The sequence below is a fragment of the Mastigoproctus giganteus genome, chromosome 10 (assembly GCF_048544385.1).
Source record: "Mastigoproctus giganteus isolate SK-2022 chromosome 10, ASM4854438v1, whole genome shotgun sequence".
In the NCBI taxonomy this organism is placed as follows: Eukaryota; Metazoa; Arthropoda; class Arachnida; order Uropygi; family Thelyphonidae; genus Mastigoproctus; species Mastigoproctus giganteus.
The window spans coordinates 171,204,998-171,229,123 of NC_143584.1; the positions used below are offsets into that span (position 1 = coordinate 171,204,998).

General features: G+C 36.7%; 1 protein-coding gene across 1 annotated transcript in view; it reads right to left on the minus strand.

The window, feature by feature from the left end:
* The window catches only part of LOC150079479 (cilia- and flagella- associated protein 210-like), a 135,351-nt gene that overhangs the window by 82,635 nt on the left and 28,590 nt on the right, over positions 1-24,126 (minus strand). The window contains exons 3-4 of the mRNA XM_090383084.1: positions 13,676-13,849; positions 4,208-4,413 (exon numbers count right to left, since the gene is read on the minus strand). Coding sequence (XP_090239210.1) covers positions 4,208-4,413; positions 13,676-13,849 — 380 coding nt within the window. The remainder of the gene's footprint in view (positions 1-4,207; positions 4,414-13,675; positions 13,850-24,126) is intronic.

Genomic DNA, 24,126 nt, shown 5'->3' on the forward strand with positions numbered 1-24,126 from the left:
GTATTCGAATATTCATTATCCGAGTCCCCACAGTTACAAGGCTTAATTTCTAAAATCGATACAAGCAATGAAAAATAACATGGAGGATTTTTAAAAAAGTTTTACTATTCTGCACAGTATAAAAATGATTGGAGAAGATTAGAGGTTGGAAAGAAATTTCGTGTAGATTAATTAGTAACTCATGGAAAAAGTTATGCCCTGATGCAGTTTGTGAATATGAAGAATACAAAGTGACTGGGTTACAAAATAAAATTGTAAGTCTTGCAAAAGAAGCTGGATTCCACAAAGTTGATGATGGGGATATTACACAATTGCTTGAATCAAGTGCAAAACCACTTACAAATGAGGAGCTAGCAGAATACAGGCTGGCCTTGATTAACGCGATTAGCGTTAATCGAATATAATAACCAATAGGAAAAATTATAACTGGTCCTTGACCTTCTGGAATGTCCATAAAGAATTTTAAAAATACCTTTTAAATAACTTTTTAACTGTATACAATGTAAAAGATAATGAAAATAATTATGGAATTAAATGTTTATTGCATAAAACAGCGGTTCCCAAACTGTGCGCCGTGGAATATTTTAAATTTTCGAGGGAAACACAGCGATACTCGTCATCTGTCGGACACCGCACGAACCACTAGCTCGAGGTAGTTCACAGTTTCAACATTTTGTATTAAGTTGTTTGGACCTAACTACTAAACGGAACTGTTAGGTATTTCTTTTGGTCTGGATGTGCCTTAAAAAAATTACTGAGACACTAAGGGCGCCGTGAACCGAGAAAGTTTGGGAACCTCTGACATAAAATACACAATGAAGAAATGACTGTTGCGGAAATATTTGAACAGTATTGACTTTCTCTTTTCATCAATCAATTTCCGATAGCCGACAACAATCTTCTCTGGGCCCTGGCAAAATAAATATCGCAGAGACTTCATGAACCTCAAACCTTTTGTTTGAGGTTTTATGCGATACGAAAGCTTTCATCTAATTCTTTTACAGTTATCTCCTTCGCAGTAACATTTTCATCTGGCTCATTTAAAAATTTGAATTTTTATGCAAGTGTGCATTGACTTTATTAGCAGGAGACACACAAGTAACACGTCTTCTTCCGATGGTTGATGGAACACACTGAAGCGGGCAGCAGGCAAACTTTTGTTTATTGACCGTACGATTCGCAGTAAGCTTAACACGCGATACAAATCTTTTTCAACTGTCGCATAAAAAAAAAAAAGATCGCGTTAACTGGAAATTTGCATCGTGTAAAGGGAAAAGTGGTATAATTTTTCAAATAGCGTTAACTGAAAATCGCGTTAATCGAACTCTGTTATGCAAAGCCTGGCTATAATACAACTACCACAGAAGAGGAAGCCGAAAATGATGACGTGATTGCATCACCAATGGATAAACATTTGAAAATTAAAAGAATTAAAGGAAGCCTTTGAGAAAAGTGACCAAGTATTTGAATATTTTTGTGAGAACGACCCTCTTCATGATCATATCTTCACTTGTCATTGAAAACAGGTCTGCTATTACTAACCTCCTAGAAACAAGTTGCAGGATTCAAACTGCCCTGAACAGTAAAAGCCAGATGGATATCCTATTCCGGGACATCAAAACCGCTTATGACAGGATAGAGATCCAACCCCTCCTCCACTTCCTTGAATTGCACTGTTGCATTACAGGAAACTTACTCACACTACTGCAAAATTTACTTACAGAAAGGATCATAATAGTAAAGCATGAAGATTTCAGCATCAATTACACAGTAAATAGAGGGGTTCCCCAAGGAGGAGTGCTCTCTGCAACACTATTCGTTGCAGCTTTCCTCTCAACCTGCAATAACATCCTAACATATGCGGATGACCTGAAAATATTCTTCCCATCCAGCAATAATAATAGTGGGCATAACGTTGCTCTAAAAGCCACACAGCAGTTAACTAATCTGGCCAACTTCTCCGCCTCGACTGGTCCCAAAATTAGCCCTCTTAAAACTGCCCAGATGTCCTTCTCCAGAAAGCATAAAATACATATCACCATTCTCTTAAATGGCCAACCCATCCAAAAAGTCGATCATCACAAGGATCTGGGAATTACCTGGGACAACAAGTTATCCTTCACTGAGAATTTCACTACCACAGGAAGAAAACACTAGCCGCCATCTGGCACTCAAGACAAGAATTGGCTGAGGTTCAAAATGCTCAACTGGTGAAGGAATACATTGTAAGGTGCATTGCCCCAGTTGCCTTATATGCTTCGGTCATCTGGTCCTCAGCTCCTGAAACTTATATTAAAACCTTCCTAAATATAGAATACTGGATACTCAGGTGGCTAAACAAGATTTTGCAATTCCCTTTCACTGTGTCCAGAGGCATTTTGTGTGCAAATATGAAGTGGACACCATGAATGTTTATTGTCATTTGGACAAATATTCATATCCTGGCCAAGCTATTGACAGGAAGACATGATGCGCTAGTACTTACAGGCATCATCTTGCATCCACGAAGTCAGAGACAATTGTACAGTCTGCAAATTAGGCCACTTCACTCTAATCTAAACTCCTTGAAAAGTTTAAACAGGATGTTCCCACTAAATACCACAGAAACCCTGAACCGGTTTCAGGTTAACTGTGAAAAACTATACTTCAATAAGACCTACAGAAAATCTACCAAGAATCAACTGAGTTGCAACACTACTAGCTGGAACCCATCATCTTTTAGTTACTCTGAGTTATGCAGTCATTGTGGCATTCAGGTACGAAGTTAATAAATTTTAGTGTTGTGAATGCTCCTCTACGAAGACATTCAGTAATGAAGAACAAAATTTTTATATTAATATAAACTAGGGGGGTTTGCCCCTCCTCGCTGCACTCACTTCTTTTGATAAAATAAAATAAAATATTTACAAAAGCTTTTGACTCTGTGCGTGTCTCTCCCTCATCTATGAATACATAATACATTACTATATCTATATAATATCGGTGTATACACCATAAGCAACTCTTAGAGAAAAACTATGATCATAGTGTGAAAAGCATCATTTCATCTGTATCTCATAGTGTGCTGTTTGTTGTATGTTATTTGGTTTTTAGGAGCATTAGCAACTAAGGCCATATTGCTCCGGGATATGCGGTGGTCATTCGCTGACCTTTCCGCATCCTCCGTATTTGGTGGTGACAGGCTCTCATATTGTGCTCATCCTTCACAATGAGTTACCATGTATTGCACTACCTCGAATAAGTAACGCTTCACTAATAGAGAAGACTATTGTAACTTATTCTCGGCGCGTGCCACCACCCAGACGGCACTGTTTCAAAGCTAGTTGGCTTTTCATCGGTGGGTGCCTTTCATACTACGATCATAGTTTTTTTTTAAGAGTTGTCTATGGTGTATCTACACCGATATTATACAGATATAGAATCTTAAACTCTTAAAATGTTATGTCTTGTTGCATTTAATTTATTTAAATAAATATGTTACATATGGAAATCAAGAATGGTACCATGTGGTCATGTTAGATAAACATAGCGTATGACCACCCTTAAACAGAAGTTTGTTTTACCGCAGTAAAACAAGCTTCTGTTATGTATTTTAGTATTTGTTACGTATTACCACGTAACCCGCATCTCTTTTCTTCCATTGGCTGAATAAATATCATTAGGAGGAAAATTATTTTAATGTATTAATATACATATTTTCTTCATTACTAAACTGTAAATATTTTTGTTAATTTATCCTCTGCATTGTAAATATACCCGTCTGGCTTGCACGCCGTACAAGGGGGCGATTGTAACTTGCAATCAACTGAATAAATAAATAAATAATAATAATCATGTACAAAAGTTAAGTGCAAAGTTAAAGACATAACTAAAGGCTAGGACACAATTTTATCTGAAAAATAGTGCAACTTCAATAAACTTCATTTAACCTTACATTGCTCAACATGTTATAATAAAAAATGTCTAATAAAATAATTCCCATTTTTCAGTTCCTTCAATCCATTGTTTTCTATGTACAAGTACACATTACAAAATACATAATGTAATGTGTATTATGTAATACAATGTGCATTACATAATACCATTATAAAAATTTGGTCCCCATTTTAAGTGGATTCGTTTTAAGTGGAATTTTCTGGAACCAATTATCCTCAGATAATGAGGACCCCCTGTACCTAATAAAATTATTTAATTGGTCACAACTTACTGTTTCTTTAAAGCAGCAGCAACATATTTTTTCCTTTCCTCTCTTCTCTCTTGTGCTTGTCTTACTTGTATTTTATGATTTTCTACATCTCTAATAATACATCTTGCATACTCTTCTTCTCTGTTTGCAAATATGTTTTTGGAATTTTTATTAAAGTCAACCTGCTCATCCCTTCCCTTGAGAGCTTCACTAAGAGCAAGTGCCCCCTTTAAAAAAAATATATATATTTGCATTATTTTTTTGGTAAAATAAAATTAATTCTACAATCCTAGCTAAACAGTTGAACATTTAATCGAAGGATTTTATATAAACATTATTACATTAATTAAACATCAGTTGCTTTTTTTCATTTAAATTTAGCTTAAATAATCATGTAGCATTTCTGAGCTTTTTGAAAATTTATATAATTTCTGAATACTGGAGTACATAAAAATATTCACTGTAGAGAAAATAATGTAAAAGCAAAATTTGATTTTTTCCAAGCATTTGGGTCAGTCCATGTCAAGTGGCCTAGGGATCCCTGCTTCACCATCTTCAATTTTGTTGAAACTTGGTGTGGATGTTTAAACAGATTTCAAATGAAGCTGTGCAAAATTTCAGCCTAAAATATAGTATTCTTGAAGTGCCAACACCTTTTTTGTGTAGGTCACTTGTGTTATACAGAATAAATCACAAAAAAATTTCAACCTTTTAAGTGTTACTGTTGCACAACATTGAGAGGTAGTGCTCTGAAACTTGGTATAGCTAGTTAACTTTTGGCAGAGAATACAAAACTTTTGGTGTCCAGGCTCAAAAACCTTCATATTTTTTTACAATGTGGTATAAAACTGACACCAAAAATTTGTTGCAACAAATTTAAGCAAGACTTTTGAAATTCATAACTTTGAAATAAAAACCTTTGGTACCTTCTTTGGATATTCCACTTACCAACTGCATGAATTCAGCCTAACTGAATATCAGCTCTTATACTTGTTTTCTGGCTGGAATATTTTCCTTCAAAGATTGACTCAAAATTTGAAAGTCAAATTTAATCTATCTTAAGGGGCAAATATCTTAATGCGGGACACCTTCAATTCTCTTGTTTTTGCCACCACTGGAAAGAGCAGAGTTTCAGCTACAAGGAACATAATTTATCTGTTTTGTGTCTTTGCACCTAAGGCCTTAAAATTAAGCCTAAATATCAAGTAGTTTTATGTGCCATATTGTTATTTTGTGAGATCTTTTTTGTTGCAGAACACTTCCTTAATCCTGCCTAACGTTTAGAATAATCTAGAAATAGGGTATATTCTAGAATTCTGGAATATTCTAGAATAATACCCAAGAATTAATGAATATTCTAGAAATCTAGAACATTCTAAATGAACTTTCTAGAACATTCTAGAACTCTGGAATATTCTAGAATCATACAAAAAAAGTATAAATAGCTGATATTTGAACTATGCTGTCATTAATGTGTTTTATCTTCATGATGAACAATTTGTTTATTTTGTTCCTCTATTTTTTATTGTTTGACTGTAATAAAGTTTTCATTGCTTGCAAAAACGTCCACTTATTAGTCAGCATGAAAGCCATGGAATCAGAAGATTTTGCTGGAGATAAGCTGGACTCATGTCCCATCAGTCATGTGCTATCCTATACATGCAAAACTGGGTTAAAATAATTTAAAGAATTTGAATTTGAAGAACAACAGCTGATAGGTCGACGTTGTGGATTAAAACTGGGTGAAGAAGACACAATTTGTCTACATCATGAAGCTTTGCTTTTGACAAAATTTGAATTTTTGCAGCATTCATGTTGCAATCCTTTCCAGAAGAAAAATTATAAAGAGAAAAAAATTTACAATGGCAGACTACCTGAAAGACCTAACAAAGGTAGACATAAAACCAGGCCAGAAGCTGTGCCCATTATGCTGAAAAGCAGCAACAGGAACATCAACTTCATCTGGATCAGACCATGATGACAAAATGCATGTGACTGAAAGCTTTTGAACACAAGTTTGATGGCTATTGGCATTTCTCCTTTGAAATTTCAGCAAATGGCTAAGAGAGACTTACAAGGCTATGCCAAAAGGAAGGCAAGTCAAGTACAAGATGTAATTGCCAGTAAAATTGCATCAATTGGTGGCTTGGATCCAAATGATATCATGGAGCCAAGTGCAAGTCATCAGTGTGGAAACTGCTTAGATTACGATGAGCTGCTGAAAGAATTGAAAGAAAAGTTGATGGTATCAAGTCATTCAGAAATACTTCAAATATTAACACTAGCTCCAGTTAGTTGGTCCATAAAGAAAACAATGGAAGAGTTTAGTGTCTCAGAAAGAATGGTCAAGAAAGCTAGAAAACTTAAAGCAGAAAAAGGAATCATGGCCATACCTGGAAAAAAGCAAGGAAAAAAGCATTCTGAGCAAGTAAAGCAAAAGGTGATGGAATTTTTTGAAGATGATTAATTTAGTTGGATATGCCCTGGAAAGAAAGATTAGACTTCCATTAGAAATGCAGATGGAATAAAAGTGCAAAAGCAACAACTACTCAGCAACTTGAAGGAAATGTTTATAACTTATCGAGATTGAAATGGATCTGACATCAGATTTTCTAAATTTTGTGAACTTGGACCCAAATGGTATGTCACAGTTGGTGCACCAGGAACACATTCTGTATGTGTATGCACAATCCATCAAAATGTCAAGTTAATGCTAGCAGCAAGTCCTGCTGAATGTGATTACAAGGATCTCTCGTTGGTAAAACAGTCTGTGATTTGGAGTCAAAAGATTGTATGCTTCATCGGTGTGAAAAATGTCCAGGAATAGATGAATTAAAAAAGTTTCTAGAGAATATTTTTGAAAACAATGAACCAGAAGATGTTATTGAATTCAAGCAATGATACACACTGACATAGATACACTGGACACAAAGCAATTAACAGCAGAAGATTTTATTGAAGAGTTGAGTACAAAGATATTTAACCTTTCCTGTCATCACTACATTGCTAAACATCAAAGCTACCATTTCAAGTGAACAAAGGAAAGCCTAATGACAGGAAAATTGGTCATCTTGATGGATTTTGCAGAAAATTATTCATTTGTTGTGCAAGATGCTGTTCAAGGGTTCCACTGGGAGAATAGCCAGGCTACATTGCATCCATTTGTCATTTATTACAAGGATGTTGAATTTCAGAATATAAATTTCTGCATAATCAGTGACTACCTTCAACATGACACAATTGCAGTGCATGTTTTTCTAACAACTTAATTGAATATTTGAAGAGTTTCATGACAGAAATCAGGCACATTTACTACTTCAGTGATGGTGCAGCTCAATACAAGAATTTCAAGAATTTTATTAACTTGTGTCATCATCAGAAGGATTTTGATATCAGTGCTGAATGGAATTTCTTTGGCACTAGCCACGGCAAGTCACCAATTCCATCATGTGATGGAATTGGTGGAACAATAAAGTGATTGGCAGCACGTGCAAGTCTCCAACGCCCAATTGAAAACCAAATTCTGACACCAAGAAACATGTTTGAATTTTGTGACAAACATGTGACTGGAATAAAATTCTGTTTTGTTTCTAAAGAGGAAATTGAGCGAGTAAGGTCATTTCAAGAGAAAAGATTCATAGACGGTCATACTATTGCTGGAACAAGAGAAAATCATCACTTCATTCGTATTGATGCAAGACAGATTCGTGTTTGCAGAGTATCAAATGACACACCATCATCATTTGTAGCTCATGTAGATCAGACTAGTGAAACCAATATTCAATATGTGCCTATTGTTAATTTACAACCTGGTGAATACATTGCCTGTATTTATGACAATAATTGGTGGATTGGAAATATTTGTGAAATTTCATTTGAAGAACATGATGTATTGGTAAATTTCATGCATCCTCATGGAGCAGCTTGCTCATTTCACTGGCCTGCTACACAAGATGTCTGCTGGATTCCTGAATAACAAATTATTGCCAATCTTCCAGCTCCAAAAACAGCAACAATGAGATGCCAATATAGCTTGCCTGAAGTAGTAATATCAACCATCAATGAAAAATTCCAGTCCATTACGAAGCAGTGATTCAATATCTTCACACTCACTTGCTTATTTCAAATTGTATTGTGATTTAAATAAATTTTGTTGTAGTTATAACTTCTTTCAAGCTTAGAAACCAATATAACATCATCTTTATGCTTGGAATCCTGAATAAAGACCACTTTTCAGGCTTGGGAACTTGCACTAAAGAAATCCATTTGCACCCCTATTGTAAAAAATACAGATCTTTTTGTGCATTGGCAATATATCCTTTCTCCCTAAACCAAAGGGCAGAGTAATTGCAAAAAATTTCACTCTTGTAAATGCAATAGTTCTGTCCTTATTGAGATGTGAAACTTCATCATCAAATAAGTATGCAAATATTATGTGGAAAATATAAAATGTTTAATGTCATTTTTCAGGCCTTAAGTAGCAAGACACAAAACTGAAAAACCATGATTCCTGTTGCTTAAAACCTGCTCTTTCCAATGGTGGTGAAAACGAGAGAATTGAAGGTGTCCCACATTAAAATATTTGCCCTTAAAGATAGGTAAAGGTTTGACTTTCAAATTTTGAGTCTATCTTTGAAGGAAAATATCTCAGCCAGCAAACAAGTATAAGAGCTCATATTTAGTTAGGTTGAATTCATGCAGATGTTAAATGGAATGTCCAAAGAAGAAGGTACCAAAGGTTTTTATTTCAAAGTTATGACTTTCAAAAAGTCTTGCTTAAATTTGTTGCAACAAATTTTTGTGCCAGTTTCAGACTGCATTCTAAAATGTGAAGGTTTTTGAGCCTGGACACCACAAGTTTTGCACTGTCTGCCAAAAGTTAACTAGCTATACCAAGTTTCAGAGCACTACCTCTCAATGTTGTGCAACAGTAACACTTAAAACTTTGAAAATTTTTTGTAATTTAACAAAAGTGACCTGCGCAAAAAAGGTGTGGTACCTCAAGCATACTATATTTTGAACAAAATTTTTGCACAGCTTCTTTGGAAACCTGTTTAAACATCTACACCAAGTTTCAACAAAATTGAAGATGGTCGAGCAGGACCATCTTCAAAATTAGATGGTCCCTGCTCGAAATTAAGCCAAAATTAGACCACTTGACATGGAATCACCCATTTCTAAACTTACTATACAATTATATTTTATTAAAATTAATAGTTTTTTTAAATATATAAAGAAATATTTTTATCACCAAATTCCTCACTCTTTTTAGCTTACAAAACTGTCTATTTCTTTTTCAAATGAATTATCCCACCTATGTTTCCTTTTAATGCAGCTTTATAGCATACAATCTCTTTTATAAAGTGGTAGTGTCCTTTGTTTGTTCAAATCTTTTAAACTACAACTGAATAAGTATGTTGTTGCCTGTCATAAAAGTATGGACATTTATTTAATGGAATGTCACATAACAGTGTATTAGCTATTATCTTTCTCATCTTCACTTATGATTTCATTTAAATTTAATTATCGGCCCATAAAAATTTAGACAGTGTAGACTCATAATTTAAAAATTTGTAAATATTATATAAAATATTTATTAAAAATATCATTTTCTCTTAAGTGGTAATCTTTCAATCAGTGAACATTTCTTAATAATTCACAATTCAAATATATCCTAACAACAAATGTTAGGTAACTTACTTTTATTAAAAAAACCAAGAAAAAAAATTTTTTTCAACAGTTTTTCACTATTTTTTTTTTCTTAACTTGTTTTTTTCCTTGAATCTGAGACACTGGAATTCTACAACTGTGATAGTCAGGTAGGACTGGCCAGATAGATTAATGTATTGCAAATATTATCACAACCATAGGATACATTTTATTGATACATGTTAGGGAAATGATCACTGTTACTGATACAGATGATCATCTGTATTAAAAGAATGCACTTATCAGTATACCAGTTTTAATGTAGAGTATGCATCTGTCTGAAAAAGATTTTGAATTTAAGTGAATTTTTATCAAGCATTCATCTCATTTAATGTTTTGATACTTCTCTGGTATGGTATTAAACAATGGTTCATATTTTGAATTTAACTATTTTTCAACTTTCAGTTAAATATTTTGAATTTAACTAATTTTAATTTATATTAAATTCAAAATATTTAATTGAAAGTTTGTGCATGTTTATTTTGTAACATCAGAATATAATAAGTAAGGAAAAGGAATATACATTTTCTAAAAAATATATATAATTTAAGTGAATGATTACTCTCTGAAATACTCTGTATTCAGAGAGTAATCATGTTGCCTAATTTTCATTTATTTTATAACATTTTATTACTTTATCTAAAAAAATTAAAATTATATTTTGTACTGTGTGAATAAATTTTCTTAAACACTAATAAGAGTAATTTATACAATGATGTGCTGTTAGTCTATGGAGATGCTTGGTATCATCAAGTTAATCTATTTTTTTTTTCTTCTGGTAACAGCTGAATCTGTTTAGCTGCTATTGAAAGTGGCACTATTTTTGGTTAGCCCTTGCAATTTTGAAAGATGATGTTATTTCATAACACCTTCAATTTTGAAGTTAACCATATAAGAAACTGAATAAATCATATATCAATCATTTGTTTGAATCCAGCTAATGATCATTAGAGTTCTCCTGTATTTTAGACACATTAGGATATATGCATAAAGGACATGTTATCTTCACCATCTCTGTCCATCTGTCTATCTGTTGTCCATCTGCATGTAATAACCTAATCCTAGGGGGTATATTTTCATAAAATTTTATATTTGGCTATTATTTTATATTTCATTAAAGTTGAATTAATAGAACTCTGGCAATTATTTCTTTGTCTCTCCATCCACATGTAATAACTGAACTCTCAGAGGCCAGATTAACATGAAATTTTATATTTGGCTCTCTTAAAAATACATGTAGAGTCTTCTCAAATTTCACAAAAATCAGATCAACAGAAATCCAGCAGTTTTTTTTTTTTCATACATATCACATGGGCTATTCAAACACCATACATTGAAGCTGAAACACTGGATACTATGTTTGCTCCCATACACTCATTAGTGAGAACCGGATTGTTGTATCATCTTTCTAAGGGCGTGTCTCAGACCTGCTTGGGATTCGAGCTGAATCTTACCAACAACCAAAAAATAGAGAAGAGGAGACTTCAAGCACACATGCAGCGGGTGTGGCAGGATCACTGGACAAATTCAACCAAGGAGGAAATCACTAGGTGATTCATCCCCGATATTAGCAGAGTCTATCCAAAATCTCCAACATGGTTTTCTCCAGGCCTGTATGCCATGTATTTGCCTATTGGCCATGGTGCAATAAAGGCAAAACTAACAACCTTTGGCCTAGAAGAGGATCCAACATGCTCCTGTAGAGGAAATGAGGACTAGGATCACCTCATGCACGAGTGCCCCTTCTATAATGACCTTTGCTGCCAGTTTATCACAAAGTTGACTTATATACCTAAAGGCAAAGAAAACCACCTACTGGATACTAAGGAAGAGAATCAAGCTCTCACCAACTACACACAGCAGCTTTTCTTGAAGAGAAGAGAAGACAACTAATCGCAGCAATGTGATAACCCTCTACTAAATGAACCCAGGGACCCTGATGGTACTGAAACAAGGCAGCAAAACTTGACTAGCATTACCATCATTGGTGTGAACTACAATACATTCTCCAAAGATGTCACCCACCAAAGATAACTACCAAATGAAGAACCTTTAAATAGAGACAACCCACAAATTAAGACAATCTAAGAAAGACAAAAGGTTCGTATACTACTGGACTTGACTCTCACGGATGTGACCAATATGACAATCTCCTAGATGAAGACTGACAACACCACCGGCGTGCCATTAGATGTCAACTGCTTTTCTTGGCCAACTAGCATTCTGAACCGGGTACCCTAACTTGGTTCACTTTACCCTCCCCTCCCCTGATAGGGAGAGGGAGGGGTGGGTTTCTGTCTCCTCCCTCTCCATGCCACCTCTTTTTTCTCCTGGTGGGGCCAGTCCCCACTGACCTTTCTGGGGTTGCCTTCCCTATCATCCCCATATTTCTATCTATCTGTCCCCCCCCCCTTCTTCAGTCTTCACTCCTACTCTAACTGAATATGCATTTATTTTATTTTATTCTTTTTTTTATTAATTTTTTTTTAAGGCCCTTGCCACTGAAATCTTAGGAAATTAGGTGGCTGGGCCTGCCAGAGTACTTACTTCTAATGCGATCCCTCTATGCCTAACCTGCCTCCTCGGGGCTAAGTGTGGCCAACGGGGGGTCCCACTAGGGGCCCAACAGCTAAAAGGTCAGAGGAACAACACAACACGACACTACACAACATAAACATGTACCTCACACTTTTTAAAATCTCTGGCCTTCACTGTGTTCTGTGTCTCACAGAGTAAACAACACAGAAATGGGGGAACCCCCTGGGGCCATTAGACAATGAGAACTTTACACACTCATTGGAGGAATGAATGGGCAACATGAAGAGGCACAAAAAAGAAAGATATTCAATTCATACATAAAAACTGTTGCAGTTTGCTTCCTTTTTTTTTTTTGTTTGTTATAAATCATAATAATGCTGATAAATGTCTTCATAAACTTGAATTGTTTCTTCTCACATTCCCAAGGTAAAAGTAAGTTCAAACTAAACAAGTTAGGAAACCGTTTTCATTCATTTGTTTATTAACAAGTCTTCAAAGGGTGTGTGTGTGTGTGTGTGTGTGTGTGTGTGTGTGTGTGTGTGTGTGTGTGTGTGTGTGTGTGTGTGTGCGTGTGCGTGCGTGCGTGTGTGAGAGTGAGAGTGAGAGTGAGAGAGAGAGAGAGAGAGAGAAGAGAGAGAGAGAGAAATGCCAGATAAATTTTTATATAAAAAAAAGGATGATTTTTAGAAAACTTTTTTGAAATATTATATTATATATACAACTTGAAATTTTATATTATATATACAACTTGAAATTTTATATTATATATACAACTTGAAATTTTATATTACATTTTCAATTTCAGTAGTACTGATATTTTCTTAAAAAATTATTCAAAAATATTGATATGCGGCCACATTATGAGTATCTTGTAAGCAGTTTTTTTTTTTTTTATTTTGTAAAAACAAATTACTATAGTTGTGAGTAAATTTTTATTTTTATAAAAATTTCATTTTCTTATAGCTTATAGTATCACCAACAAACAGAAAAAAAAATCAAGGCTAAATATCAACTTCAAACTACACTACAAGATCTTCAAAGTTTCTAATTTTTTTTTTTTTAAATAAGCACATAATTGCTTAGAGTTTTGTTATGTAATTACCACATGTGAGAAATAATTAAGGTTCACATTTTTACATGATTACTTAAGGATTAATCTTACAAAGGCATAGAATTATACTCTTTGTTACTCATATTAGTAATAATAACTATAATTAATATCAAAGAAACAGTTTTACTTACATGAAATTTTCTCACTCTGTCAGTTTCAAAATATAACTTTTTTTTAGCTTGACCAAGTACATACTTCCTCCTCTTTGTCTGATATTTTTCTTCTTTCATATCGATATCAACTTTATGTTCTTCCTCCATGTGGGCTTTAATTGCTCGAGCTTCCAGTCTCTCCTTCCGTAAACCCTAAAATGATTATCACAAAAGTTGCTATCTTACAAATGCTTTGAAATAAAATAAATTTATAGATATTGGCAAAAAGGCCTTGTGTATCAGAAATCATAATATAAAAATAACTTCTTATCACACTGAGTAAGCAGAATCAGTAAAATAAGTTTTAATAATTAAATATAAAAAATCTCAAAAATATACAATAAAAGCAAATTAAAATGTATCGTCATTAATATCATTTATGAAAATCAAAAATAGTTGGAGACCCAATACCAAAGCCTGAGGGACCACACTTGTTGGGCTGACCATTTATGACAACCTGCTGTCTCCTATCCTTCAACCAGCCTGCAATCCAGAGTAGGGTCTTATTAGTAACTTCAACTCTTCCGGTCTTCCATGAGCAACAGTATCAAAGGCTTTAAGAAAAGCTAGAATATGCATAATGTCAAAACTACTTATATCCAACTGTTTAATGACATCATAGTAATCTGCAAGATTGTTTTATTGATGTTTAGTAGAGGCATATGATGCAATAAAGCAAGCTCATATAGCATCAGCTAAAAAAAAAACCCTCCTCATTTCACTCATCCATTCACTCCAAATGTTTGTCTAGTTCTACCTTGCACTTATTTAAGTCGCTGACCACCACTACAACATGTGGAAGTTTGTTCCAACTATCCACCACCCGCTGGCTAGAGGCAAATTTCTGCACATCTATTCTACAATTGTCTTTCCTTAATTTAAATTTATGTCCCCTCAACTGAGTAATCTGAGCAAGAGGAAGAAGCATTGAGCTTGCTCAAACCATTCAAGGCCTTATACACCTCAATTATTATTTAACTTCGCAGGTGCCTAGTCTCCAGTCGCTCAATTTGCACAACTTAAGCCTTTCTTGGTAACAGCAACCCTTTGTTCCACTCACTAATCTTGTTGCCCTTCTCTGTACTCGTTCCAGCAGCTCTACAACTTCCAAAAATGAGGACTCCTGACCTGTATGCAGTACTCAAGGTGTGGCCTGACCATTGCCTTATACAAGGGGAGAATCACCTCCTTATCCCTGTTAGAAAAATTCCTGTATATCATTGACAAGACACCATGAGCTACTCTTGTAGCCCATCTGCACTGCTCAGAGAACTTCGTATCTGCCTGCACAATTACCCCAGGTACTTTTCATTCTCCACAACCCTGAGCGTAGTACCACCCAGTTGGTATGTAACTGTGGGGTTCCTGCTACCCATATGCAGTACTTTACATTTGTCAATGTTAAACTTCAGTTGCCACCTCTCAGTGCATTTGCTCAACTTTTCCAGATCCTGTTGCTGTAGTGTACTATCATTACTGTCATGAACAACCCTGCCAACCTTTATATAGTCTGCAAACTTAGAGATTAACCCTGATATACCTTCATCAATATCATTGATAAATACAGAAAACAACAGTGGGCCCAACATCAGACCTTGGGGGACTCCATTAATAACATTAGTCCATGAAGAGCAATGTCCATTGATTACCACTCTCTGTCTTCTCCCACTCAACCATTCTTTTATCCATTGCAGCAATTTGTCCTTAATGCCATACTACTCTAATTTGTACAGTAGTCTTTGATGTGTAACAGTATCAAAAGTTTTCCTAAAATCCAAGTACAGTCAGTCCTCGTATAGCACGATAGTTGTGTTCCTAGAAACTCTCGTGCAATGCAAAATCGTGCAATATAAACAACAGGCCCTATGGGAAAAATAGGGTTAGGTGACGACCACCCAAGATTGAACACACATTTGTAACCAAAACATTACCAAACACAATAAATGATCATAATAAAATACATAAGTATTTTATTACGATAATCTCTTCCAATTCTTTGTGCCTTAATCTAATGGATTTTAATTACACTTTGAGTTGTTCCTGCTATGAAAGTTATTTTTATTTTCTCTGCATTCTCGTATGTGTAATTCTTGGTGTTGCCTCATTTAGGGCCATGGGCACGTGCAATATCACATGGTCTTTCATTTCGCTCAAAGCGTTTCACGATTTCATATTTTTTCTCTATCGACAGAGGCCAACTGGCCATAAGCTGGAGGCCCGTGTGATTTTGGCCATAAACGCTAATATGAGGCCACTACACATTTTCCCGGGTAAGAATTTTTGACCCATCCGCCTCTGTTTATCAATATTGCTTTTCTTTTTCTCTCTGAATCTGTAGTGTCTTCACCAGAATGCTTCCTTTTCACACCTTTTAAGTATTTTACTCATTTTTAGGGAATTAAGCACAATTACAAAATGAGGAGGCATGCTTGATACACATAAACAAAGCTGTGCACGTGTAGCAACTGAATAAACAACACTGTAAAGGCAGAGACACACTATGAACACCTCACTAGCTTGCATTTTACTAAAGCACATTTCTGGGGGTTACTACCATAAAACAATAAAAGCAATTTCCAGTTGCGTTCCTGATAGTGGAATCTGTTATAAACTGGTAGTAAACTCGATCTAATTGCATTTGCGATAATGCCGATAGCTGGAATTGTGTGGTTTTTATGTTATTATGGTGAAATGTGTTTCCCCTTCACCGATATAAAAAACATAAATACATTTTCAGAATCTTCTCTTCATTTCTATCGTGTTGCGTTTAGTTAGGGGTGATTCTGCGTTCGACTGCCATTTCTTGTAAACACAAAGGTGAATCGTGCATAAGCAAATTCGGTTCATGTTATATACGATATCGTTCCCCTATTTATAAATCATGTATGATCGAATTCATGTAGGGTAAACACGTATTATATGAGGACTGACTGTTTATGATATCAAAATTACATTTTGCATCTAGTTCCTTTGTGACCATATCATAGTATCCAGTCAAATTTGTCAGAGAGGATTTCCCCTAACAAACCCATTCTGTGTCTGAACTATAACTGCAGTCTTATTTAGATGATCCTGCATTGCTTCTTTAACCAATGGCTTCCATTATTTAGCATTAACTACCATTATTTATAGCAATAACCTGCCCTTAATGCCACACTGCTCCAATTTATACAGTAGTTTTTTGTGTTCAACAGTATTAAAAGCTTTCCTGAAATCCAAATATATGATATCAAAACTATTTTTTGCATCCAGTTCCTTTGTTATTGTGCTATAGTATCCAATGAGATCGGTTTAGAATTTTTAAACCAGAATTTGATAACACATCCCCATCCCTAAAACATTCCTCATGTATGAATGTAGATACAAAATACCTATTCAGTTTGTCAACCTGAACAGGACAGTTGACAGTTAAACCATTCATACCTAGTTTGCCAATGAGATTCATCCCCTTTCTTCTAGTGTTTACATAAGTAAAGTCTATGCATTCTTTGACAGATACTTCTTGTAATCTGCCTTATCTTACCTAACCTCCTTTGTGACTTGATTGAATTTAAATCTGAATTTAAATTTTTGATTGAATTTTGAATTGTCTGAGACCACTGTAGTCACCTTTACATTTTGTCCTTGACAATATTTGCATCTCTAAGTAAATCCCACATCAATGCACTGTGATCACTGCCACCTAGAGGGTCTTTTATCTACAGATTCTCAATGCACAAAGAGTCGCTTTGATAATCAGAGCAAGAGTACTGCTTCTCTTGTTGCATCTCTAACATGCTGGTGCAGAATACAATCATCCAATAAATCCAGAAAAGTCTTGCTAATGTGTAAGTGACAAACTCACAAAGTCCAGTCAATATTTGGAAAGTTAGAATTGACCATTATAAGACATTCCGATTTAGCATTAGCATCAGCATTAGTTGAGGCATTGATGCAAGAAAGCAAGCTTATAGAGCATCAGCTAAAAAAAACCTTCCCATTTCACCCATCCAGTCACTCCAAATGTTTGTCTAGTTCAGCCTTAAATTTATTTAAGCTATCAACTTCCACAACAACAGATAGAAATCTGTTCCAGCAATACTTTACATTTGTCAATGTTAAACTTCAGTTGCCACCTCTCAGCACATCTGCTCAACTTTTCCAGATCCTACTGCAGTAGTGTGCTATCATTAACAACCCTGCCAACCTTTGTACAGTCTTCAAACTTAAACATTAACCCTGATACACCTTCAGGAATGTTGGAGGAATACCTGGAGTACCTTCAGGAATGATTGCCTCTTAACAGACGCATGCTGAGATCTATTCAAGATACCATTCTTGTTGAGATGATCCTGAATTTCATCTTAACCACAGAATCTATGCTCTTCCCTATCACAGAAGTCAAACTTGCTAGCCTATATCTACCTATCTACTCTTGGGCACCACCTTTGTAAACTGGAGAGGTATTAACACTTCTCCAGTCCAAGGGAATTTTCTCAGAGTCCAATAATGCTCTCATTAGCATTCCCAATGGTTTTATCGTTCATATACAGCCTTTTTAATTACAACTGAATATATTATTATTATTGCTCTTATATTATTTCTCCCTGATTGGGGGTTACACCTCATGATGGGTATTGCTACCAAGTACACAGGGTGGTTGTTGTTATGTCTGGTGTTACTGTTGGTCGAGGAACTCTGACTATCCTACAGGTGTTCAGGAGTGCAACTTTCTGGAGTTCCTTATAGGTGTTTGCTGGGAGACCTATTGCTGATAGGCTGTTATGAAGGGTCTTTGGCACCATACCTGTGGTTGACATGATGATCAGGATCGTCGTTACTTGTTGCATATGCCACATCTCTTTGACCTCTTGTCTTAGGTTTGTATACTTCCTGATTTTTTCCCCATGTGTTTTCTGCAGGTTGCCAGTGTTGGGTACTGCTATGTCAATCAGATAGGTAGCCTTTTCCTTCTTGTCCACAAGGCTTATGTCCGGTCTGTTATGCAGGATTGTCCTATCCGTTATTATGGCGCGGTCCCAGTACAGCTTGTGGGTTGGGGTCTCTAGTACTGCCTGGGGATTCGTACTTGTAGTATGGTACACTTTCTTCAATCAACTAGTATTTCCTTGCTAGCTTCTGATGTATTATCCTGGCTACCTGGTCATGTCATTGAGTGTACTAAGTCTGCATGATCACTTTGCATCCCGTGATGATGTGTTGGATCGTTTCTGAGGCCAGGTAGCATCGTCGACATTTGTCATTGGACACTCCAGGCTCCTTGGCGATGTATTTTCTATAGTTCTTTGTGTTGATTACCTGGTCTTGGATAGCGAGCCCGAATCCTTCAGTCTCGGGGAAGAGCATCCCGGTAGTGAGCCATGCATTGGAAGCAATTTTATCTATGTGATCTTGATGGAGATCATTGTAGTCTGCCATGGAGTGTCTTCTCTGCCCATCTTTCTAGCTTCTTTTGTGCCACCTGGTTGGGAAGGGACTCCTTGCATAGGTTGAGTGGGGTATACCGCTTGTCTATCTTCCTTATGGTGCTGCTGGAAGTAATCCTTCAGGTTAGCAATCGCTGTCTTCTGTTGCTCAATGAGGTCTATCAGGCCTCTTCCTCCTCCTTTCCTGGCAATTGTCAGTCTCTCCGTGGCAGATTTTGGGTAGTGTTGGAGGCTCTTGGCCATCATTGTCCTTGTCTTTCTCTTGATATCCTCCAGCTCGGCGTTTAGTCCAATCTATGACCCTGAAGGAGTATATTAGCACTGGAACTGCACAGGTGTTTATGGCTTTAACCGTGTTCCCTCCATTCAGCTTTGCTTGAAGCAGGCTTCTGAGTCTCTGATGGTATTTTTCGGTCAGGCAGGCCTTAATTTCTTTGTACTGTAACTGCTAAGCCTGCATCATCCCTAGGTATTTGTAGGTCTCTCCTTCTGTCATAGCTTCGATCTTTACCAGACAGCAGCTGGTAGTTTTGGTTGACTAATTTTTACTGGTTCAATCCATGGGTCTTGCATTTGTCTAGACCAAATTGCATCCTAACATCATTGCTGATTCTTCAGTGATCTAGAGTAGTTGCTGGAGTTGCTTCTGGGTTCCCGCGTAGAGCTTGATGTCATCCATGTACATCAGGTGGGTGAGGGTGCACAGGTTCTTCCTTCCTTCATTGAGGTTATATCCATACTTGCGACTGTTGAGCATGGTGGATAGCGAGTTAAGTGCTAGACAGAAATTATTATTGTTGCTCTCTCTTATATATTATTTCTCTCTGATTGGGGGATTCCACTCCGTGACGGGTACTGCTACCAAGTACACAGGGTGGATGTAATATCTGGTGTTACTGTTGGTCGAGGAAATCTCTGACTATTCTACAGGTGTTCGGGATTGCAACTTTCTGGAGTTCTTTGTAGGTGTTCCCTGGGAGACCTATTACTACTAGGCTGCTATGTAGAGTCTTTGGCACCATACCAGTAGTTGACACGATGATCGGGATGGTCGATACTTCTTGCATATGCGACATCTCCTTGACCTCATGTCTCAGGTTCATGTACTTCCTAATTTTTTCCTCATGGGTTTTCTGGACATTGCAAGTGTTGGGCACCGCTATGTCAATCAGGTAGGTAGCCTTTTCCATTTTGTCCACAAGGGTTATGTCTGGTCTGTTGTACAGAATGGGCTTATCCATTATTATGGTGTGGTGCCAGTACAGCTTGTGGGTTCGAGTCTCTAGTACTGCCTGGGGTTCATACTTGTAGTATGGTACACTTTCTTTGATCAACAGTATTTCCTCGCTAGCTTCTGATGTATTATCCTGGCTACCTGGTCATGTCTATGAATGTACTCAGTCTGAGTGATCACCTTGCACCCCACTGTGATGTGTTGGATCGTTCCTGAGGCCAGGTGGCATCATCCACATGTGTCATCTGACATTCAGGGCTCCTTTGCGATGTATTTGTTCTATAGTTTCTGGTGTTGATTATCTGGCCTTGGATGGCCAGCATGAATTCTTCAGTCTCAGAGAAGAGTGTCCCACTTGTGAGCCATGCATTGGAAGCAATGTTATCGATGGGTGGGAGGGGGTGCCTCGCTTAGGTTGAGTGGGGTATACCACTTATCTATCTTCCTTATGGCCTGATGGAGTGGTGCTGTGTTGTTCTCGAAGTAAACCTTCAGGTTAACTATCGATGTTTTCTGTTGCTCTATCAGGCCCCTTCCTCCCTCTTTCCGAGCCATTGTTAGTCTCTCCACTGCTGACTTTGGGTGGTGTTGGCGGCTCTTGGTCATCATTGTCCTTGTCTTTTGCATGATCTCTTCTAGCTCAGTGTTAGTCCAATCTACGACCCCGAAGGTGTATGTTAGTACTGGAGCTGCATAGGTGTTTATGGCTTTAACTGTGTTCCCTACATTCAATTTTGCTTTCAGCAGGCTTCTGAGTCTCTGATGATATTTTTCGGTCAGGCACTTCTTGATTTCCTTGTGCTCTAACTGCTGAGCCTGCATCATCCCTAGGTATTTGTAGGTCTCTCCTTCTATCATAGCTTCAATCTCTTTACCAGTCAGCAGTTAGTAGTTTCGGCCAACTAATTTTCCCTGGTGCAGTGTGTGGGTCTTGCATTTGTCTAGACCAAATTCCATCCTGGTGTCCTTACTGAATTCTTCAGTGATCCGCAGTAGTTGCTTCTTGGTTGCTGCATAGAGCTTGATGTCATCCATGTACATCAGGTGGTGAGGGTGTACAGGTTCTTTCTTTCTTCCTTCTTTGAGGTTATATCCATACTTGCTGCTGTTAAACATGGTGGATAGTGGGTTGAGTGCTACACAGAACCACAGTGGGCTCAGAGCATCTCCCTGAAAGATTCCTCTTCTAATGGTGATTGGCCTGGTTGTGATGTTCTCGACTTTAATGGTGGTACTCCATTTCAGCATTGTTGCTTCTAAGAAGTTTGTCACTATCGGATTGACCTTGTTGATCTTCAGTGTCTCTATTAGCCAGCTATGAGGTATGGAATCGAAGGCCTTGTGGTAATCGATGTAGGCTGTGTATAGGTTGCGGTGCTTCTTGTAGGCTTGCTCCATAACTGCAGCATCTATGGCTAATTGCTCCCTGCATCCTTTGCTCTTCTGCTTGCATCCTTTCTGCTGTTTGGCCATTATGTTCTGACTCTCTAAGTGGTCTGATATCTTCTTGGTTATGCAGCTGGTCAGGATCTTGTACATCGTTTGGAGGCAGGTGATTGGTCTGTATTTCGCCGGGTTTCTTGTATCTTCGTCTTTATTATTATTATTATATATCATCTTCTATTGGAACCTTGTCTTCCTTTAATCTCAATACCTTTTCTAACAAATGCTAACAAACAGATCATTATATCACTTATTTTAGTACAGTCTGATTCCTAATATTCCTTAGAGTTTCAAGCTTGCTTTCAACTGTAAATATCAATAAGTATCTGTTTAGCTCATCTACCATTTCTGTTGGGCTTTCTATGGACCTTCCCTTGCAATGCAATGGAAGATCCACAGATTCACATCCACAAAAGCCTTGCTAATCACAAATTAGCAAGGCTATGGCCTGACGAAGCCAAATGGTCAGGAGTGAGAGTGCAGTAGCACGTGCTCTTTGAGTGACCTAGGGTTCAAGCCCGTGACTGCTAAATACAATTAACGTTTGTATTGATGATTTATTGTAAACTCTACTGACTTGGTAGTTGTGCCGGAGTATAAACAAGAATATTTTGTGGATTTCTTGGATGACTGTTTTCCACACCAGCATGTTAGAGAGGCAACAACATAAAGCAATACTTTTGAACAGGTTATCAGCAGTGATTCTTCATGCATTAAGAATTTGCAGGTAAACACCCAATGAATTGTAGCAATCAGTGTACTAATGCAGAATTTAATTAAAGACATACCTAATGTCAATAGTAAAGGAAAAAGTTTTCGTTTTTATAAGGATGACTACATGGGTCTCAGACAGTTTTTAAATAATCTGTAGTGGAACCAACTGATGATGTTACCAAGAGCAAATTCTAAATTGGAAGTATTCAGGGAAGTAAACAAAGAAACTACTATGCTTTTCATACCAATTAAGATATACTGTTCAAGGCATAGATGTAAATGGATGTCAGATGAACTATTGAGACATGCAGCAGAGAAGAAAAGTGCATGGGATGCATATAAATAATATCTATGATATAAATAATATTGATATAAATAATTTATATCAATGCAACTTATTAATATAAATAAGTTAGTAATCAAATCGCAAAGAAGGTTAAGCAAGTGAAGGCAGATTATGAGAATCTCTGGCAAAGAATGCAAAGACTTCTATGGTTATATTAACAATAGAAGAAAGGGTTAAATCACATTGGGCCATTGGTTAATTTGATGACCCTGCTCAGGTTGCAGACAAATTGAATGGATATTTTGCATCTACATTCACATATGAGGAATTCTTTAGGGAAGGGGATGCCAGATGTTTTTCAAACTAACAAGGAACTAAATAACTTTGTGATAACTGAAAGGAAAGTGAATGATAAATTATTGAAGACAGACATAAAAAAGGCACTTGTGGTGGATGGAATGTATCCAATTATATATTAAGGGAGGCAGGAAAGGCAGTAAGCAAACCCTTCACCATAATTATGAGAGCACCCTTGGATTCAGGGGAAGTCCCTATGGACTGGAGATGTGCAAATGAATCCCCAATTTATAAAGGGTGATAAAAAGGCAACATGAGTAAATACAGACCTGTTAGCTTAATATCTGTTCCAGGGAAAATAATGTATCACTGGTTAAAGAAGGACATGTATGCAATTATACTACAATCACAGAATGGATTTGTTAAGGGGAGGTCCTGTCTAACCAATCTGATAGGTTACTATGATGCAGTGACCAAGAAACTGGATGCAAAAAATAATTTTGACATGGTATACTTCAATTTCAGGAAGGCTTTTGATACTGTTGAGCATAAAAAACTGCTGTACAAACTGGAGTAATGTGGCATGAAGGGCAAGTTACTGCTATGGATAAAGTGATGGTTAAGTGGAAGACAGAGTGGTTATCAAGGGGCACTGCTTTTCTCAGACTAATATTATGGAGTTCCCCAGGGTCACGTGCTGGGCCCATTGTTGTTTATATGATATACCTTCATCATCAATGATAATGATGATATCAGACTTGATGTCTAAGTTTGCAGATTATACATAGGATGGCAGGATAGTTAACGACAGTCATCAGGGTGAGCTACTGCAACAAGATCTACGAAATTTGGGTCGATAGGCTGAAAAATGGAAATTGAAGTTTAACATTGACAAATGCAAGGTACTTCGTATGGGTAGAAGTAATCTCAGAGTAACTTATCGACTGTGTGGTACTACACTCAGGGTAGTGGAGAATGAAAAAAGACCTGTGGGTAATTGTGCAGTCAGACATGAAATTCTCTGAGCTGT